This window comes from Cloeon dipterum, chromosome 2 (assembly GCF_949628265.1).
Source record: "Cloeon dipterum chromosome 2, ieCloDipt1.1, whole genome shotgun sequence".
Taxonomy (NCBI): domain Eukaryota; kingdom Metazoa; phylum Arthropoda; class Insecta; order Ephemeroptera; family Baetidae; genus Cloeon; species Cloeon dipterum.
The window spans coordinates 13,685,948-13,706,115 of NC_088787.1; the positions used below are offsets into that span (position 1 = coordinate 13,685,948).

A 20,168-nucleotide genomic window follows, 5' to 3' on the forward strand; every position below is an offset into this window, starting at 1 on the left:
TGACAAATATTTAACACTGCATCAGTGAAACAATAATAATTCTCATATTGAAACACATTATAATTTGGTTCTGATCATGATTTATAAATTCCTTTAGGATCATCTAGCGTAAATTAAAAATATGGCAAAATGGATTAATTTTACATTATTTTTTAAATGTTTTAAACGAAAAGTTTCTGGAAAACACCCTCCGCAATTTTGAGCATTAGTCCAAAATAAATGTATTGGCATAGTAAATCAAATAATGCGTTGTATAGTAAAAAATGAATTTAAAAAAATCATGATGAATTGAAATACCTGACATTTCCCTCAAAGCGATAAAAAATCCTTCTTGAAAACACTCTAAGTTGGTGGGTTTTCAGGCTGGTTTTCTACGCGAGAATTCAGTTGCGCATTTTTACCCATTACACCCAAAAAGAAAAAATTTAGAGGAATACAGAAAAAAATGTTGTTAAATGACTGCTCTTTTATTTCGATAATATGGAATCGGTGGCCATTTTAAGCAAACAAAAAACTTAATCAGCGTATGATATGATCCCTGCAACCCATTCTTGACTATTTTTTTTCTTCAAAATATTTTTCTCTCTTTTAAGGATTTTTTTAGTCTGATTCATACGGTATAAATAAATTAATTTGATATGAATTTGAGAATTTCAATACAAATGCGTTTACCTCTTGGCGAAAAAATACTTCCTCTGGGATGTGCGCTGAATATGCTGTGCCGGGGAGAGGGTGACCTGGCGTGAGGAGCAGGCGAGTTGGGCGCCTGCAGATCACCAAATAAACAACCACTGCTGATCCTCCTGGTGGCGTTGCTCCTGCGACCATAGGTGCCGTCGTGACTGGACCTGCGGTACTCGGACAGGAAGAAGGGGTCAAACAGCAGATTCTCATCCGGAGACGGTAGGGGTGAGGGGGCGTCGTGTTCAGGCGAGGGGGCGCTGACCACCACGCAGGGCACCTCGACGCCTCCAATGCTGCTGCCGGCGGTGGGAGGGGGTGAGCTGACCTCGATCGGGGGCGCACTGCAGGGAGGCGAGCCCGCCTCCGAGGTAGGGGGCAACAGCCCGTCGGCGAACATGCTCGGAGGGGGCGCGATCCACTGGTCGGAACCGATTGACCCTGGAGAGTGGGGGCGGAAACCTTCGAAGGAGGCGGGCGACGGCGGACGAAGGCATTCCAGCGGCGACGGAATGCGCAGGCCTTGGAATGGAGACGCGGGTCGGGAGTGGATGGGGGTGACTAGCAGGGGGAAGTTGGTGGTCAGTGTGGGTCCCAGGTAGGAGGAGGGCGGCAGGAACTGGGTGGTGGTGGTCGCGGGGTCGATCATCTTTGCGGAAATGACAGGCAGCTTGGGCTCATCGGGCCTAACATCGTCCTCGTCTTCGTCCTCAGGTTCAGGCGGCTGCTTGAGCTCAATCAGGTTGCTCGCCTCGGACAAGGCAGTCTCCAGACTATCCGCCTTGGACACCACCTTGAACCACACCTTGGCGGTTCAACAATCGGTCTATTAATACGCGAGTTAAGTTAAATAATCACCTTTCTTCGGCAGCTTGTTCGGCGATGCGGGAACGTTTTGCCCTCGGGCCGGCTGTTGTCAGCCTTGATGGCGTCTTCGTGGTCGTTCAGGGCGCCCTTCAGGGCGGTCAGACTTTCCTTCAGTGCGACCACTTTTACAGTCAGCTCCTCTCCTTCTTCGTTTTCGGCGAGCGTCAAAAATCTCTCGGCTCTTTCGCACAACAGCCTGTAGATGTGGAAACTAATCATTGTCAAGAGAAAAGAACAGTATGAAAAATGGCGAACGTTCTCCATGCGATGCAAAATGTTAAGACAGTGCCCCCGGCAGAGAAAGTTATTGAAAAGGAAGTCCATTTATCAAAGATGCACTCAAAAGACGATTATTTAAAATGAAATGAAGCAGAGCAGAGTTGCTGACAGCCAAGAGAAAGAATATAATATACATTCTAATTTTTATACACCGTCCAAACTTTGGCGTTGTAACTTTATTTTCTTGATGAAAAATACAAAAATAAATTGCAAAGTTCTCTACGCGACTTTAAGTCATCTCCGCAAAAAAAATATAACATGCTTGACTGGCTCGATAAAATTTCTGCTGAGGGCATTAAAAAAGTTGCGTGTCATTACTTTGCAGCTGCGATCGCGTCCTCCTCCAATTCTTCTTCCAAGCTGGGTCCCGGCATGTCCACAAAGGGGATTTCGCCGACTCCGCTGACCTCTTCCTCATCCTCCTCGTCATCCTCGTCGCACTCGATGGTGGCCGACTCGACGACTGAGCTGCTGCTGCCCAGATCAGGCACCACAGTCTCCTCTGGATTGCCACTTTTATTGCTTTGGCCAGGCTGCATCACTTCTCTTTCAAGGCACAAAACGCTCCACCTGTCCAGCATCTTGGTGGTGGCTTGTTCGTAGCGCTCCAGCAGGTGGGGCAGGTTCGCGTCGTGGTCGCACGCCGAGCCCCATCCGAGCACACGGGCGAGGTCGTTGCCCGTCCCCAACGGCAGCACTCCCACTCGACAGTGCTTCTGAAAAGTTTTTTGCCATTAATCTTTTGTGTTGCTCTAAATGTATCCACTAAAAGCACTTGGGATTTAGGAATTATTTTATTAAATTGCCGAGAAAGTTTATGCGTGGCGTGGCCATACTTAACAAATAATTTCGAGCAAAATAATTGAAATATACATTATTTATGTTGGTGTGCACATGCAAAATTTTTTAGCAGATATAGATTGAGAGAGAGAGAGAGAGAGAGAGAGAGAGAGAGAGAGAATTAATACAGCAAAGAAATTCTTAGGAAGTAAGGTATTCAATAATAATTGTGGCTTTGTCAAAAAATTTTTTTTATTTAGGCAGGGAAAATTTCGAATGCCTTTGATGGCGCAATATTATTGGTCAGAACTGTATCACATCTGTGATAAAAAAATTTCGCTTCTTGTCAAAAGCATAACCCCAAAGAGATTCCTTAAAAAAAAAACAATCATATATTTTTTTCAAAGGGGAAGGGGGGTGGAAAGGTCAAGTGACACTGTATTATGCAAAGTGGTCGAGAATGTGAATTTTAATTAAAAAGCACTGGTTGTGGCAGCTTGATCCGCGGCGCACCGCCTTCTTAATGGTGCTTCTGGTGGTTGTCATGCACCTCTCTCTCAGTCAGAACACGCCACTTAAAAATAATTACGCGCTGTCTCAAGTGCTTTCAGCACCAAATGCGCATTTCAATCATCAAATATGCTGAAGTGGGCCAAAAATAGCGAGCAAACGTATCATAGAAACGGCCTAGCACAGAACAATGATTTCGCACTCTATAAAGGGGCTAATTGGAGGTCTGAAAATTTGCAAGTCAACCGAATGGAAAGGAAGCGTGTACTCACGTGCAATCCGAGGCGATCAATCTCGGTCAGGACCCAACCGACGGAACCGTCGCCTCCGCACACCAGAACACGGAATGGTTTCAAATGGTGGAAAAGTTTGAGCCTGCAACATAGACACGAAGCTATTTTTAGACAGAAAATAGTGTCTCCAGAGATCTAGTATGCAAATGTAATAAAAGTTCCTTGATGGCGTTCACATGGTGCAACTATCACATTTCATGTGACGAGCGCTGTACTTTTAGTTCCAAAACTCACTTGCCTCTGGGAGGACAGAAACATGAGCGTATATTGCATTTTGGATAATTTCTCTTGAGTCCATTAAAATCAAATTAGACGTGAACTCCCGCTGTTTGAGCAGATCCCTTTAATTTAAGAAGCTCTTGAGAAATGTTTCATTGCTTAAAATGTGCGAATGGTCAAAGGAACCATTGAAAAACCAAACCAGATTCGAATTTCATAAAAAATTATGTTTGTTGAAAGGTTAGGCAAACATTCTGACACTCATGTTCCACTGGTTGCATACCTATCAAAAATTAAGCAAAGAAAATAAACAACCCTGTTCTATCGAAAGATTAAAATCGAACTGAAATAAAAAATAATAATTCTAGTCAGCTCCAACCTATATTCTGTCATCAGATCATCCGTCAGCACAGCTTATAAGTTTTTTAATCTAGCCATAGCTCCGATCGTGAGCTAATAGAATAGAGACGATTTGACCATTTTTTAATATAAGGGATTTTCACAAATTAGAATCCTTAGAATATTTTTTGTGTCTGAATTAATGAAATCCAGGCTGACGTACAGATTAGCAAACACCGAAATTTTTCGTTTGAGAGTTGCTCTTTTTGCTACCATTTCCCCGACTGTGATAAGGAAAATTTAACTAAGTCTCAAGCCGCCAACGTAAAAACGAGCAGTGAATATTATTGATCTCCATTTATATTATTTGTTGTCTTTTGCACAAATTTTTTGTTAAAGAAATTTATAACAAATTCATATTAACGTTGATATTGTAGGAGTTAATCATTAAAAAAATGTGGAAACCACTTACCCTAGGGCAGGTCCTCCGCTGACAAGGTCGAACACCTGCGCCGGATTGAGAAGTTGCCTGAAGCGGCGCAAGAAGCGGAGCCCCTGGTTGTCGCCTGACCTCGAGTTAACAAAGACGAGCAGCGGCGATGACAGTTTGGGCCCGTGGCCCACGTCCCAGCACTCCTCGGAGCCGTGCGAGTGAAGGGCCGTGGGCGGCACCACGCTGACCTTTGCCGGCCCCAGGTTGCACTGCACGGAGTGCTGCGGACGGCAGGCCGTGTGCACGCTGCCCGTGCACCACAGGCAGCGCCAGTCCTGCAGCCGCAGCACCGAGCCGCACGTTTTGTCGCATACGCTGCATTTGGCTGACACTGGCAGATTTCCTTCCATCCACTGGTGGGGCATCGTGATGTTCTGCGTGAAAAGAGGAATACGTAATTAAGGAGCGAAATAATTAATGTATTTTATATAGTATTTATGCTACCATAATTAAAAAAAAACACTTAAGAGAAAATTTGTGACAAGGTAGTCCAAATTAAAAAATTACTTTCTCGTATTGGGGAATATTTTATAGATAACTGATGTGTTCCACTGGTATTTTTAAAGCGTTTTATATTGAATATTTAATTATGATGTTTTCTCATGATAAACCATTTGAGGAATGAGCCATTATTTCTATAAAATCCGGACATTGCTTTGAATTTATTCTTTTAATTTTTAATATCGGCTTACATGAGAAACTTTTAAAACTTAAATATTTGGTTTCCTTTTCCGTTTCAACGTTTTAACAAAAATCTTAAATTTCCTCGTGTTGAAAATGTTTAAAAAATTAAAAGCTATAGTGTATCAGCACTCATCGGATTTCTCACTAATTTGAAACAAAACCATTCTAGAGGATACACCAGCGAGAGGATAGCTTGAGACCAGATAGGCCGTAGAGGGGCTTGGGCCCAATCGTGGCCGTCTTTTCGCCTCCCAGCACCGAGGTCTTTCATTGACACGCTAGACATTTGGAAAGGTGCGAAAACCAGCAAGTGGCGCCTCCTACAAGCCTGTTGAGCTATATGAGCATTTCAAGTCACTAAATTAATCACCTTTTGCCATCTCTGACATTCGGCAGCTAGAAATAGATCCCAGAAATGCTAAAATATCTCCCAATTGCTTTTAAATTCTTAAGAATACTTTGACAATCCGAGCCAACGGGCAGGTTAAAGAATTAGAATTTGAAATTTGCAACACCTTTCTATTAATACAAATGATCAAAGATGGAAACATATTTGCAGTAGTCAGTGGTCCTATACATTCAATATTAGAATTCAAATGTGCATTAGAGCCGACGTGTCTAATTTGAATATTATTACAGCTTTACTGCTCTCTACTCATTGTCAGCCAGATTTATTTCAGGCCTTCCTTCTTTCCCTTTCCGCCTCTTGCTATCTAAAATTTTTATTTATATTTTATTTTTGACAGAGACAACTGAGTAAAAGCTCATCCTGGAAAATTTCTTTTTCAGTTCTGTCATTCAAAAGATTTGATTTTTCTAACAGAACCGCATTTATTGATATGGACAAATTTATTTATCAAAAACGTCACAGAATAAATTTTATAAATTCGCTTTAAGTCAATTTATTTGAGATATCTAGCGATAATTACAGTTTAGAGGCCACGGAAAACGTCATACACATAGAACAACGGGGTAATTAAAGCTCAAGCATAGTGGCATGAAGTATGTGATTGAAACGCTTGAATCAAACGCCGGGAGCAAGTTTAACGAATTTATCTAATTACGCCAACCAATCCAATCAACCGCCGATTAAGCCTAAGCTGCAACCGCTGTGCTCGATTAAAAATCAATAAACCGGCAGCCCAGAATAATTTGACAGATTTCACTCACCCCGTCATTGTCCTCGATGATTTCGTGTCCTATGCTGGCCAGTGTGGTCCACTTGCAGTTGTTGAGCGTTTTGCACGCGCACCTCTTGTGCACCTTCATTTTGCAAACCTCGCATGACAATCCGTGCGATGTAACTCCTGAAAGTTATTTTATAATTTGTTAAGTAATTGTTCAGAAAACAGGGAATTCGCTTTTAACTCAGTCAGAGATTTTCTAAACATTTTGTCTCAAAACTGCTTCATTAATCCTGAAATGGAAATAGGTTAAGAGGTTTAAGCTTAACAACATCTTGACCGACTCAGTTTAAAGAAACTTATTTAGTAAAAACGATGGAACTAAAAAATACAAGTTAAATCCAACCAAACCTAATTTTTTAGAGGTATTTCTACCAAGATTGTAAAAATATTAAAAAAAATAAACAAATATCGTACTAAAAAGGTTGAAGCAAAATACAAAGAAGAGAATAGCTTTATTTAAGTTAACGCTCTATCGGAGACTTCCAAGGATTTCTGTTTGGATATCCTTTAGCCTTGCAGCACCGTCACAGAAAAGTTTTGTGTTTGTTCACGGATAGGTCAAAAGACAAAGTCGATTGCGAATGAGAGACAATTTACAAATTGCTTACCAGAGAGTGCTTCTCTGCAGACGTTGCAGTATGTGGGTCTGGCGTGCGAGCTGGCGTACCAGTGGTGATTTCCCGAGAGCACCTCCGCCTGGGCGGAGGTGGACATAGCCCTCGGCCGACCAGATCCTGGCACCTGCAAACAAGATGAACAGCTCGATTGAGTGGAAATGGGCCCCAGCCAGGTGGATTATTTGCAGTGAGCGCTTCAAATATTTCATCAGAAAGCGGGCGGCTACCGAAGGGGTGAAATAATAAATGTTTCCAGACCGGCCTGCCTGCGTATGTATGGGGTGCCATTAGACGCCGGGTTTGCGGAATTTATTTCTCTGCTCTCGAGCGGTATCCCCCGCCCCCCGCCCCCGCGGGGCTGCTGAATTGAAATCATCGATCTGGTCCCCATTCAGGACAGATTTGAAAGCAATTGTCTGATAAATTTATTATTTCAACGGAGCATAGAGGGTTGCCTGCGTTGAATTTCTATTTGCACGCTCCAGATTTATCGCTACAAATACTGGCATTGTTCGTAGAAATTTAATTGGTTGACTTGGTGGGTAGAGGATTTTAAGTGAAGCCAATTTTATTTTGAGATGGAAATGCATGAACAAACGTTTGGTTTTAATAAATTTGAATATCACAAAAATGTTTAAGAGGACTGATGCAGACAAATAAAAAATCCCTTTTCCCCTTAAGCCCAAGAAGTACCCAAGTTAGTGCTTCAAAATGTTCAATAATTGGTGTACAAAATCCTGATTCAGTTGTATGAAAAACAAAGCCCATCTGTTGCTATGAAAACAGGGTCGAGAGCTTTCAAATCCAAGAATAATTGTTAAAATCCGAATTTAGATTGTAGCTTGTGCTTGGGCCTGTTTTGACAGGCTAAAAGGCATTCTTTTTTTGATATAACAAATATACCGCAAGCTGGAAGTCAGTTCTTTATAGCTATATGTGTGGTCCGGTGTTAGTTTAATGCTCCCTATAATTTTTAAATCATTTTTCGCAACAAATACAGGTTTGCTCGAACCTAAGGTCACCACGATGCAAAAGTAACCGCAGATCAGAATGAAATATGTGCAGCTCGATTCCCCAAGCTGATGAGATTATGAACTAGCTAGCATTTTTACAAATTGCACGGATTTGGCAATGAAAAAACTTTTAACCCTTTCCCTCAAATAGCCCTATGGGAGGCTCCTTTCCACTTGAGCTACTCGTTTGTGAGGAAAGAATGTGATTATTTTTTCTTCTCTTTTGAGATCAATAATCACAGCTATATTGTGTTGCACATGGATTAGGTTTCAGCTTGATAGATAATCGAACTATTCAAACACGCCGCGGATTCCAACGATTCGATTGTTCAATTTAACTCCAATGGCAGTACACATCATCAATTTTGGTAGAAGCTTGCCGACGTCAGTTGGTCAGATTCGAACGGATCAATTTTTGCAGCATCAGCCTCCGCGCTATTCGCATTATTTTGCAACGAGCGACTCGTCGTCTCTTTCTTTTCTACCCTCGCGCACTTTTTTCAGAAGATATCTCCGCTGCGCCGATTTCCATTATGTTTTTGTGCGGCAGCGGAGGCATTCATCTCCGGCTGGAAACCCCAGCCAGCATCTGCAGGGACAAAAGACACACGCGCGCGCAAAACTGCACGCATTGGCTGTACGCGCGCGTATACAGCCCTTTTCGGAGTGGATTCGAGCGGCTTTTGTTCCGACCTGCAGACCCATGTCGGGCAAAATCCCGCGGTGCAAATTCAGCGCCAGCTCGCTTCATGCTCGGATTAAGATTTCCACCAGGCTGCCAGCCGCGTGTTTTTGCGCTCGTCTGGTTTTTCAAGAGGCGCAGCGCGAATCCAATCGGAGAGAGGGTTGTGGAATAAGCCGCCGTCGCCGCCACAGATCGATTCCCTTTCAAAACCAGGGATTTCGGAACACTGACGCGGGCGCCCAAAGATTTGTGAAATAGGTCGATCAGCGTGAAATTGCTTCGCGAAAGACCTTGGGTGCAGCAACTGGAATAGTTGGATTATATCTCTGCTTCCTTGATTGTCTGTGTGCTGGTGCCGAATGTACGAACAATGCGAAACATAACGAATATGTATTGCAATACGATAAAGTTTATCTGCAGAATACATTTTCAAAATGAGGATTTTCACGAAATTGATTAAATCACAGGAGCTAAATAATTGATTTTAATTACTCGTTGAATTCATACATCCTGCAACTTTTGACAGAGATAGTGATTCACTAAGCTTTATCCATTTATTTAAAATTGGAATTTACAATTAGCGCAGATAAAATTGTAATATTTTTATTTTATGTTTATCTCGTCTGTGCGGCCTACTTAACAACTGCCGAACAAGCCTATCTTTTATGATGCTTTGTTACAATTTTGGTTTTGGATGTGGGCAATTATGGTGCAAAGTTCCCTGATGGCTCATAACAATAAACAAAGTTGAACTTAAATTAGTAAATGCGGTTTTCGGTAAAAATGCGGTTAACCGCAAACGCGGTTTTGGTTTTTTATTCCAAGAAAGCGGTAAGCGCGCGGTTAAGAAAAAAAGCTAGTTCCCAAAATACGAGAGTTTAAGATTAAGACTGTGAACAATATTTTCTGTGCGTCCGATTTCCTTAAAGGCAACAAAAATGAGCATGATTCACGGAATTTCAAGACTTTTGAGCCACAGTTAAAATCGTTATTCATCCCAAGTCAGATTTTCTTTTAAAACTGAGATGTCTAAAAGATTGTTGGAATGAATCAAGCCAAGTCATATCCGGTTAAGACTACATTTCATCGCTTTCTTTGATTACTGATTTTTTTTTATAGTAAATATAATGAGGAAAAACGTCTTAAATAAATAAAATTATCTATCTATCTATCAATGCTAGCTGAACGCGAGCAGCTTAGTCGAATTGAATGTAGTGTAGTTAAAGTGACATAAGATAAATCACCAAAAAGGATCGATAAAATTCTGTGATACGTATTAATTGATGTGTCCTCCACGAAACGTATAGTTGAAGCATAGATTTTTTACAGCCCATATAATGTTACAGGCTGTCATTTTTATCGTTTTGTTTAAGTTCTTGGGCAGGGGTGAGTGTAACTTGATGCCATGCAGCCCTCATTGTTAGACGAGGGTGGCGGCGGTGAGTATATCTTAACGATGAACACACGCCTTGTTGCGTTATGCGTAGCTCGATACTATGGAGATAAATCGTTCCGTTGGTTGCTACCTTTGAAGTGGCGTTTAAATAGAAATAAAAGTTTCATATTTTTTTTGTATTGACCATTGCAAGAATAAACACGAAGAAATAAAGCAGCAGCAACACACAAAAAAATTCAAAGAGAGACAAATGTTTGATGCGTTTTCGAAAATGTCATGAATAAAGAATACTCTAGGTTCAACCTAGTGGAGAGAGAAAAAAGGGCTGTGACGTTTGAGAGTCAAAGGGGACAGCGTGTGTGCAATCGCGAATCGTTGAAAAGCGATATATGTAGACAGCAGTCGGTGTAACGCGAGAAGCCTCCGGCGGACAAAAAAGGGGCGAGAGGGAGCGTAATATTTTGTTGATGAAAGTGCATTTTATGTGATTGCTATCAGGAGGCACGCGGAGCTTTTGCCTTCTGGCTCTATCAAGATTTGGCTCAGCTTCAAAGGAGCCAAACGAGGCGCGGCTGCTTCTGCTGCGCGTCTGCATTATCGTCTTCTGCTCTCAAGACGAACACTGTTGACTGAATTGAACTCAGCTAATTAAGAGGCGCATTAGCGAGGTTTCGCGCCCGATACACACACGCGCGCATATATTATACAATACAAAAAGCCATCATCGCCGAACTGAAATTTTAATTAGCTGTAACGGTGGCAGCAGATCGTGTTGCCGCTTTTGCGCTTCCCGTCGAGATTTTATTGAATTAATACCCCAGAGTAGGCTCATATATGCTAGCAACGGATGAGAAACTTCTACTGTCGCAATACTTGACTCCCTTGCGACATCCGGCCGTTCAGGCGTACCAAAGTCGCTAATTAGTATCTGCCTATTCAAACGTAGAGAACAAGCCACTTTTCTGAGCTGTCGCACAAATCTGCTGACATTTTTGGCTGAGGGAAGAAGTGGTGAAACTAATCACTTTTCCAAAAAACATATTTTTTATTTGAGAGTTTGAAGACAAATAATTTCTTCAATTCCAAAAGACATATCGCGTGAGTACAGAACAGGTTATATTTTCATTCAAAATGCCGTGTGCTTGAATACATATTTATTAGTATATGACCAGCCGGTTGGCTGGCATTGTTACGCAATTGCTAACATTGTAAGGCATTGAAAGGCATTTAAGCATTTCGGGCATTCCAAAGTCAGAGATGGCAAAAAGCGGTTAGTTAAGTTACTCGAAATGCTCAAATGTAGCTTAACGGGCTGGGAGGCGCACCGGCGCCGACTCGCACTTGCTGGTTTTCGCACATTTCCAGCGGCTTTAGGGACAAATATCTGGCGTTTCCGGCATTTCAAACAATGACCTCGGTGCGGGGAGCGGGGAGGCGGAAAAATAACCACATTGGGCCCAAGCTCCTTTGCGGCCATGTTATCCTCTCGGTTATTGGGACCCAGTGAGCTCATAGCCCACGGAAAGTGCTGAGCCGTTCAAAATGTATGTACATATTTAACAAAATTCCTCCAGTCACATATTGATTAACATGCAAATGAAAAATTGCAAATTATTTGTAACTATGCAGTCACATTTTATCAATTCAAATTTTTATGCACACGGGTCATTTTTCTTAACCATGCAGATCCAAAAAACACCAAGTTTAGCTTCCCCCATCGGGACTGCATACATTTTTGGGTTTGGCTCTAATTTAGATACTAAAATGTAAGGTTGGCTTTTGTCTCCTATAATCGGCACAGGCACGGCGACTGTCGGGTTGCTGCACCATCGAGTTACACCTTGTTTGTCCTCGAAGGTTTCATCCCAACCGATCCACGCACCAGCAGATTTAAACTCAACTCGGTCAAGAATCTCTGTAATTATGACAGTTCGTTCTGTTACACAATTTCTAGTTTTGGGATGGCTTGAAATTTTCCTTTTGTGTTGTTGTAGAGAAATTGAAAACGTTCAGGAGTATCAGCAACCATCAAGGTGCCATCATACAATTTACATTCTGGTTGAACCATTGTCAAGGCTGGCTGAAAGCTCATTACTCAATATTAAAAAAATACATCTTCAAAGCGTATGATAAAATACATAATCCATCCTTGACAACCTTGCAAGTTTTGTACCATCCTTAAGAAGATGTATTGGAATTGTAAGGTTCACCGAGACTAAACAATCACAATATTTAAATTTATAGGAGATATTAAGAAATAGTTAATGCTTACAAAGTCCCGAGCAAATATCTACACCTAAAAAACTGGCATTCAAACCCAATGCTGTGCAATATGAAGTAGCCCTGCGAACACCGCTAACAGTGTTTACGTTCTATGAGTGATACAACCAATTTAATGACACGTGTAGCGGAATTTATACAAAATGTTCTTACCTCAGTTTTGACCAAGTCATTATCTATAAATTTTTCCCAGAACCGTTCCAGGTCTGATGATCCATTAACAACACACATTACTAAACTATAGACGTAAGAGCATGCGTCTCCCAACTTTGGAACTAATAAACACAGTAGTGCTCAATTGATAGCGTTAGTTTTCAACGTATTGCTTGCCAGTGTTGTAGCACAGATCAATTTTCGCTTTCAGCGCCGATGAAAACCGTGCGTTTTTATCGGATATCGAGTCAATTTTTTCCCCAACAAAATAATCCAAAAAGAGATTTGTTTTGTTTTGACCTATTTTGGCTGACAATCTGTCTAGGAAGCCGGAATCCACATTATTTGTGATGTTGACATCTGATGCAATCAAGTTGCTGTCGATGAAGTCGAATACCTTATTAAGAATAATCGAATATTCTTCCGAAAGCTATTAAATATTAAACCTCTATGGCAGAAACAAAAAAAAATAATTTTAAGTATTACAAAATTCAAGGTCTCCGCAATGCAGCGCATTAAACACTGAAATAGCGATTTTTAAGTAGACTATGATGTTATCCATGGTTAATGTTTGCATTTTACTTTCATTTTGTAGGAAAATCTAGAAATATCATCTGTTGAAAACTTTTCCAGTTCACCTTAAATTAAAAGAGTAAAATTCCATGAACAAAACATATAAAATGGCTTACGTTTCTTAATCATTGAAATGATCACGCATTCTTTCAATATGTTATCACTTCTCTTTTTATACTCAGGTTTTGTCTGTTCCATACAGTATTTTTATATTAAACGTAAATTCAATGCAACTTAATCATACTTCGCAAACGAAGTCCAACGTCAGATTGCAGTCCTCTTTTCCCAATAATACCATTCCATTTTGACCATCTTTTTCGATGAAAACACAGCGGCTGGTCAAATTAACGTGGTCTTCCTTCCAAGCCAATGAGTCTGTGAAAATGAAGCTTTGCGTTTTTCTGGAGCACCACTTGAATTTTCCTGGACAGTCAACATCAGAACCAGAGGTCCAATATTTAATTCCACTTTCGTTTTCTAGCACATTTAATGTGGTTAATGACAGATATTTTAATGAAAGCCACTTAAAATACTCTTGTCCAAAATGTTCGCCATGCACATTTGTTTATCAAAGCTTGCGACAGAGACCAGGCTAAGACCCAATGAGTCGCACATCTTAACAGCTTGCTGCCAAGTGGCCTGTGTTGATGTATCTTGTATTAATAATAGACCACCACTATTATTATCAACAATACTGATTTTTTCGGACGTAATGTTAACACGCCGCACTCTTCTGACCAATCACCCAATTTGTACGGCTCTAAAATAATCAACATCACTAATAAAAGATATTAAAATTTTCCGATATTTTACGGTATAGACATGGTTTCATTTCCTGTGCTGTATATGAAACCAAGTTCATCTAAAATTTCAAGAGTTGAAAGAGTCAAACTGATTTTGGACTTATTACGTCATAATCGATTTCGTTTTGCAGCATGCTACAAATGTGATTTTCGCAAACATCTGGCTCTGGGGGCACGATATCATCCGCATATTGCTAGTGGACATTTTTCAATATTATTCCATTCGGTGAAATTTCTTTCTATATCACGAAGTACTTTTGTAAGGGTCAGGTTTTCAGGACTGTTCTCCTCATCGGTGAGGCGACACGCAAAATGAAGTTTCGTTTCGCAGGGTGAAAAATTCAAATCATGAATCAGGTGAACATTGATGTCGTATGACAGACGCTCTTTCAACATAGTATAGTATGCTCTTAGGGAAACGCAGGCGCCATTTTGGTCCGAGTTAAAGACATTTCCGGAGTACAACCATTCCTTTTGGTTGCTGTAGCACCACTTGTACTGGCCTGAACAGCCGCGACGCGTGCCACCAGTCCAAAACATCTTGTTGGAGCCTTTGTGCAAGTAAGAGGAATATTATTATTATCTGCAAAAATATCGTCCATACCGATAATGGACAACGATAGTGACGGTGTGTTGCCAAATGACAAAGGTTTCATGCCAAGTTCACAGCACATTTTTAAGTTTTCGTTCCAAGTCACCTTATAACGAAGGGAACATTAATATGAAAATTGTGTTTATTACGACAAGTCATCAAACCTTTCGATTTCCGAGTAGATATATAATTTTCCGAGCTTTCACAGAGCTACCATCTATCCCTTTCGTATAAGGGTGCTCGTAGAAATCTCCGTATTGAAATGCATCTGCGAAGAAGGATTACAATACTCCGCCTAGAGTGGCTATCAATGAAATAAAGAAACCTTTGAGCTCTAGTCCCTTCGGGGTTCTTTCAAACAACGAGTACTAAAAATAACAGGAGCATAGTAAAGGTCGTTGGATTTGATTTGCGCATACGTTAAATCTGCATAGCTCGATAGGAGGGCACACGGGTTCTTTGCAAGAGTACTGCAACGACAAAATTATATCAAAATAGCTATACGATCACCAAATATTTCAGCAACCTTGCAGTAAAACCTATGTTTTTCTTTGCAATTTCGGCTGACAAGAATCCTTTTTGTCCTGTTCAGCACCAAACATTCGGCTTTGTTATTGATGTATTTGACTTGTTTTGGAAATGAGCAAGTTTCGTTTGTTGAGCACCAGGTTACTAGAGAACTATTTTTTATTTGAACCGGGGCACCACTTGTCCAAAACAGTTCTAAAAATGCATTCTTATTTATTAATTTTTTTAACGGAAAACCAAGCACCTTTATATTTTCCATTAAATGCAGGCTCTTGGATATCAGTTTTTAAGTAGTCCGCTGGAAGTGAAATTTTAAATTTTCATCTGATTCAACGTTTACCAACGGACTTATAGTCATATTCCAGGCGTAATTGTACTCATGAAGATATTGATATTCCGCGTCAAGACTTGAAAAAGAAATCAATTCCATTTTTCTAACGATGCAGCTGGTCACAGCTTCGTAAAATGGAACCTTTATAAAAAATGGAAGTTTTTTTCACAATTATAGCAAATGGATTTAGATACTTCAATATTGCTTTTATAATAGACGCGTCCTTTGCGTTCAAATTTGTAACCGCTTAGAATGCCACCATTGAGGAGCAGATCTTTAGAACGAGCTAGAAAATCAGGATATTATGATTCATAGTAACTAATTTAATTTAATTTCCTTTAATTTTCCTTTATTATCCATTATTTCAAGCTGTTGTATGTACTTACGATTTTCATTTATAACAAAATCTGCACGAGAATAGCGAAAAAATAATTAATTAAATTTATAGGACGAATTTTACCATCAGGGATAGCATTATCAAGAAAGATCTAGGAAACAAATATTAAATCTATCAAAACTGCATAATTTATGGACTTACGGCTCGAATTTTATTGTACCTAGTGCAGTTACCAACGACCCCTTGTACGCATTGACTGCTGGCTGAACTCTTTTTAAGAGACATGAGGTTATTTTAAATTGTAGTTGGTAAATATATTATATGCACGAGTAAAGAAGCAGTTAAATATATGATGCGTTGGATCAACATTTCCACTTGTTGCTACACACGTGTGTCAACCTTTTGAATGGTGATTTTGAAAACACTGTTTATGCTTGTTTATGCTTCAACTTCCTATGTGATTTGTTTATTTTGCCGGCACGCATCAGGTTATTGTTCTTCATTCCATCCGTTGATGCAAACAATAAAACAGGACCTGATTATAATGAACAGTTTAGTCTGGAAAACTAAACTCAATATTTGATTCATATAGAATCCACCCTTATCAAAATGATTAAAAACCATCTTGAAATGTCACACCAAAAAAATTATCCGATTAAATATGAAACACTCACTCAGCCCTTTCATATCATCTCTATTTCTTAAACATAACATTCAAAAAAAATTAAATTTATCAACAATTTATTGATTTAGAGCTTTATGAACTTCTTCAAGTCAACAGGAAAGTTAAAAATTTAAACTGCGACGAACAATGGAAGCAAGTAAGTTTTAATTGTTGAAACCATTGCATCGACCCGAAGAGGCGGAAAATCACGCCCTCGAAGCCTTTCAAACCCACTAGGCCCGACGAAGACCAATGAAAAAGCATGCGTGCGGCAAAAATGAGAATGACGAGGTAGTAGTGCGGATCGTGAACCCAGAGACGAGGGCGCTTGTCGCGCGGCCGAAGCAATTTGGCAAGCTGGTGGACGTGCTGCTGACGGTGGGCAGCAACGACACCGGTCGGCCAGTGTTATTGATAGGATGTCAACTGGAAGGTGAATGGGTGACGCTTGATTTATTGAAGGACCACACTGCAAATTGGTGGGACCGTCTGAACGAGCAAAAACGCCGGACGCTGCCACCCACGCTGCAAAATCTCAGCCCAAAATGCCGAACTCCCGATGGGACGCAGAGCTTGTACAGCTCCAACCTCGCCAGGCCCCGGCCAGCCTGGAGCCCGATGCCAGGCGTCGAGTCAAAGGTCGCTTTCCACCCTGGGAATGGAGGTCGCGACCTGAACAAGTTGCCACAAGAGCGGAGGAGGGCGCGTGCAGAAATTCACAAGCGTTACGCCCGCGCGTGGAAAAAACATTCTCAGGAGAATTTGGGCGAAGATAATGACGGCGACAACACACTGGACATTTTGCTGACGATCGCAAGCCTTCTAGACAAACAATAAACGATCAAAATTAAAAAATATTTAATTTAAATTTGAAATTGTTTTTTTTTAATATTTTTTATCAAATTAATTATTTTAAAAGCCATTAAATTACGCATGAAGCAAGAAAAGTGTTTGAATTTCAGTCGAATAAATTATTCATTTCAAGGTTTTTATAGCACTTTATTATTTCTTATTCGATTGTGCCTCGAGATATTGCCAATCAATGCACCAACAAAATAAGAGATGGTTTTCTGCTGTTGGTCTATTCATTTTGATGAGTATATGGAAACCAATTTATTGAATTATTTACCATGTGACATACAAAATAAATTAAAATATGCTTTCACAAACATTTCGCTTCTCTAACTAGCATGTGATGTTAAAAATGTTTGTATAGTTTGTTATGTTTGAAACTCTCTCTCTCTCTCTCTCTTTTCATTTCGCTTACTCTAACAAGAAAATATAATATTTATTTTCCCACATTCATAGCGATTTTTAATTTTCAATCATTCCCTCCGCATACTCGATTTGGCAAGCAGCGCGAGAGGAATAATTCGAGCCCAACACGACGAAGTGACGCGCAGAGGGTCCATTTTGCACCCTGTAATTTAGCGTAGTGGCTCTATATTCGTGGAGAGAGGAAAAGCGGACGAAAAAGCTTTATAATTTAAGCGGGACTAAATGTATACGCTGCTTAATGTAAGCTTTGTCCGGCGAGTGATGGACTGTTGGAGCCTGAGAGCGGAACCGGAGAAAGATGATGCATTATCGGGGACCCACATTTTGCCAGCAGTGCCATGAAAACAACAATATCATGGTCGACCTACTATGGAGGGCGTGCGACGAAGCTTTGCTTAAATCTAAAATTTATATCAACATTTGGCCATATAAACGTTATAAACTTTGATTTCATACGTCAGTCAGAGTTAAGAAACAATATATATGTTACGCAACCATCACTTGAATTAATTTTGGTACTAGTTTTGGTACAACGCGGTTTTAGCTAAAAATGATTTTGATTCTGGTCAAATATTCCATTTTCCGTATACTGAATGGTGGCTGGACGGCATTATTGACCAACAAAGGGTATCATTTTCGCTGCGTCATGCGGGAGGCTAGAGAGGTGAACTTTGACCTTACCGTGACTATCTCGGGCTCCCCAGCAGCCGCTGCCCGCAGGGCAGCCATCCATTCCTCCATGTCTGAGCGCGAGTCAGCGCACAGCACCAGACTCCGATTCGCTGTAATTACCTGAAAAAATAATTTAAAAACCGTGTATATGTGAGAAACTGGCGCAGGCAATTTTTTTGCGGTGCGCTGGAGTTTTTCCCGGCCAAACGGATTATAGACCGTGCAAAAAATAGTTAAAAATGGGGGGACATTGTTGGACTGTATTTTAAATTGAATTGATTTTAAAGTAATGAACAAAAACTAACCAAATCGTTTCGTTCTAGTTTAAAAAATAGTTTTTAGAGGAACCACGGCTAGTGTATTGCAATATTTTGGTTTATTTGAGATCCAAAAACTGTACGTACAGCAATCAGTAGCTCATATAAACTAATAAAAACATTGACCATTAAAACCATTAACAACAAGCATACAATGTTTGAGAATTTATTTAATTTGCAAGGGGTACTTATTTATTGCGTAATTGAAAAAATGTCCTGCGTTTTTACACTCCCCTTGTTGCAGAGTTATATAGTGAAAGGAACTCAAGAAAGGCTTCTGCTCGCAAAATCAACGGTCGTGAACCAAGAAACTCGGTGCATTTTATGGCGTTTGTGAACAGAACTTGCTAAGCAGCGGCGTATAAAAAGGAACCGAGTGAGAGGTAAGAGCCATTCAAACGGCCTTGCCCAAGAGCTTAATTGTTCTCAGGTCCGTTCTGCAGACAAAGCCATTTCTATAAATTGCAGTCCGGCTCGGCTCGCGTGCTGGGCGCAAAAGGCGGCACGAGAGCCACTCTGCGCACAGCAGGCCATTGTTTCGCCAGGATAACCAAGTTAGCAGGCCATGTTCCATTAGGAAAGCGGACACTATAATGCACCCTGCGTGGTCCTCACCTGAAAGCCAAGGTAATCGGATCCCCTGACGCTGCACTCGGCGACGCTCGCATCCCGCAGGTCAATTTCATCAAAAATGGCTGCCTGCAAGCAGAGAAAGAAAGAAAGATTGATTAGCAAGAAATGGGAGAGCCTATAATTGTTGCCGGCCGCAATTTATTGATTGAGTTGAGCGCCTGGCTCAGGTGCTCGCCTTCTCAGCATTCTTAATTCGATCTGTTTAATGAGCCGCCACCTGCTTCCTATCACTGTTAATCTATACGGCGGCGGAGTTTTTTCCGCCTGCATGTCAGCGAGGTAAAATGGACGCCTTTCTTTGAATCAGCATCATATCAAACGAATCACGAATCTTTCCTAACTAAGTAAAATGCGCAGTTGACGCGATAAAGTTGCAACCAGAGCAGTGAAGCAGGTTGATTATTTCTTGTGACAGACATTTTCATTAAGGTCTATTGGCGGAATTGCTGATGCGAGTTTATTTTCTTCTCACCTATCAGTAAGAAATTTAGTCACTGTTATATTTGAAATTGTGAAATTGCTATCTAAAAATGCAATTCAGTCGCTAATCGTTTTTATATCCTAGAAGCTATGCTAGTCTAGGCCTACTTCGGATTTGCCCTTCTGGACAAGAGACTTTGCTAACTTGTTCGCCTGTAGTGTCGCCCTATCTTTATTTTGACTGTGATACGTCAATGTATTTATCACTAATTGTGAGGATACACGAACATAACTTTTGTGCTCTGTGAAATGTTAAAATAAGAATAAATTTACAAGCCCATACCCAGCCCGCACAAATGATTCCAAAAGATAAGAACACTCCTAAAACTCCATTTCTGAGTTGAACTGCGTTGCGCGGCGGAATCAGACTACATTTGTACGCCCGAGTTGCGTTGAATGGAGCGAAATTCTCTTGCACCGCCAAATTAAACGTAATTCTGCGCCAAGGCAGCGACCCGAAAGTGGGCCGACGCAACATTGCAAA

The 20,168-nt window shown here is 40.8% G+C and overlaps 1 protein-coding gene across 5 annotated transcripts in view; it reads right to left on the bottom strand.

Moving 5' to 3' along the window:
• Positions 1–20,168, bottom strand: part of LOC135935323 (diacylglycerol kinase eta) — a 43,938-nt gene that overhangs the window by 6,369 nt on the left and 17,401 nt on the right. For 3 of the 5 annotated variants that reach the window (XM_065477569.1, XM_065477566.1, XM_065477571.1), the window contains 9 exons: positions 19,187–19,270; positions 18,264–18,374; positions 6,941–7,073; positions 6,316–6,452; positions 4,441–4,835; positions 3,390–3,492; positions 2,146–2,543; positions 1,540–1,759; positions 673–1,486 (listed from right to left, as the gene is read on the bottom strand). In XM_065477569.1, coding sequence (XP_065333641.1) covers positions 673–1,486; positions 1,540–1,759; positions 2,146–2,543; positions 3,390–3,492; positions 4,441–4,835; positions 6,316–6,452; positions 6,941–7,073; positions 18,264–18,374; positions 19,187–19,270 — 2,395 coding nt within the window. The remainder of the gene's footprint in view (positions 1–672; positions 1,487–1,539; positions 1,760–2,145; positions 2,544–3,389; positions 3,493–4,440; positions 4,836–6,315; positions 6,453–6,940; positions 7,074–18,263; positions 18,375–19,186; positions 19,271–20,168) is intronic. The other 2 variants (XM_065477568.1, XM_065477567.1) reach the window with 2 other exon arrangements.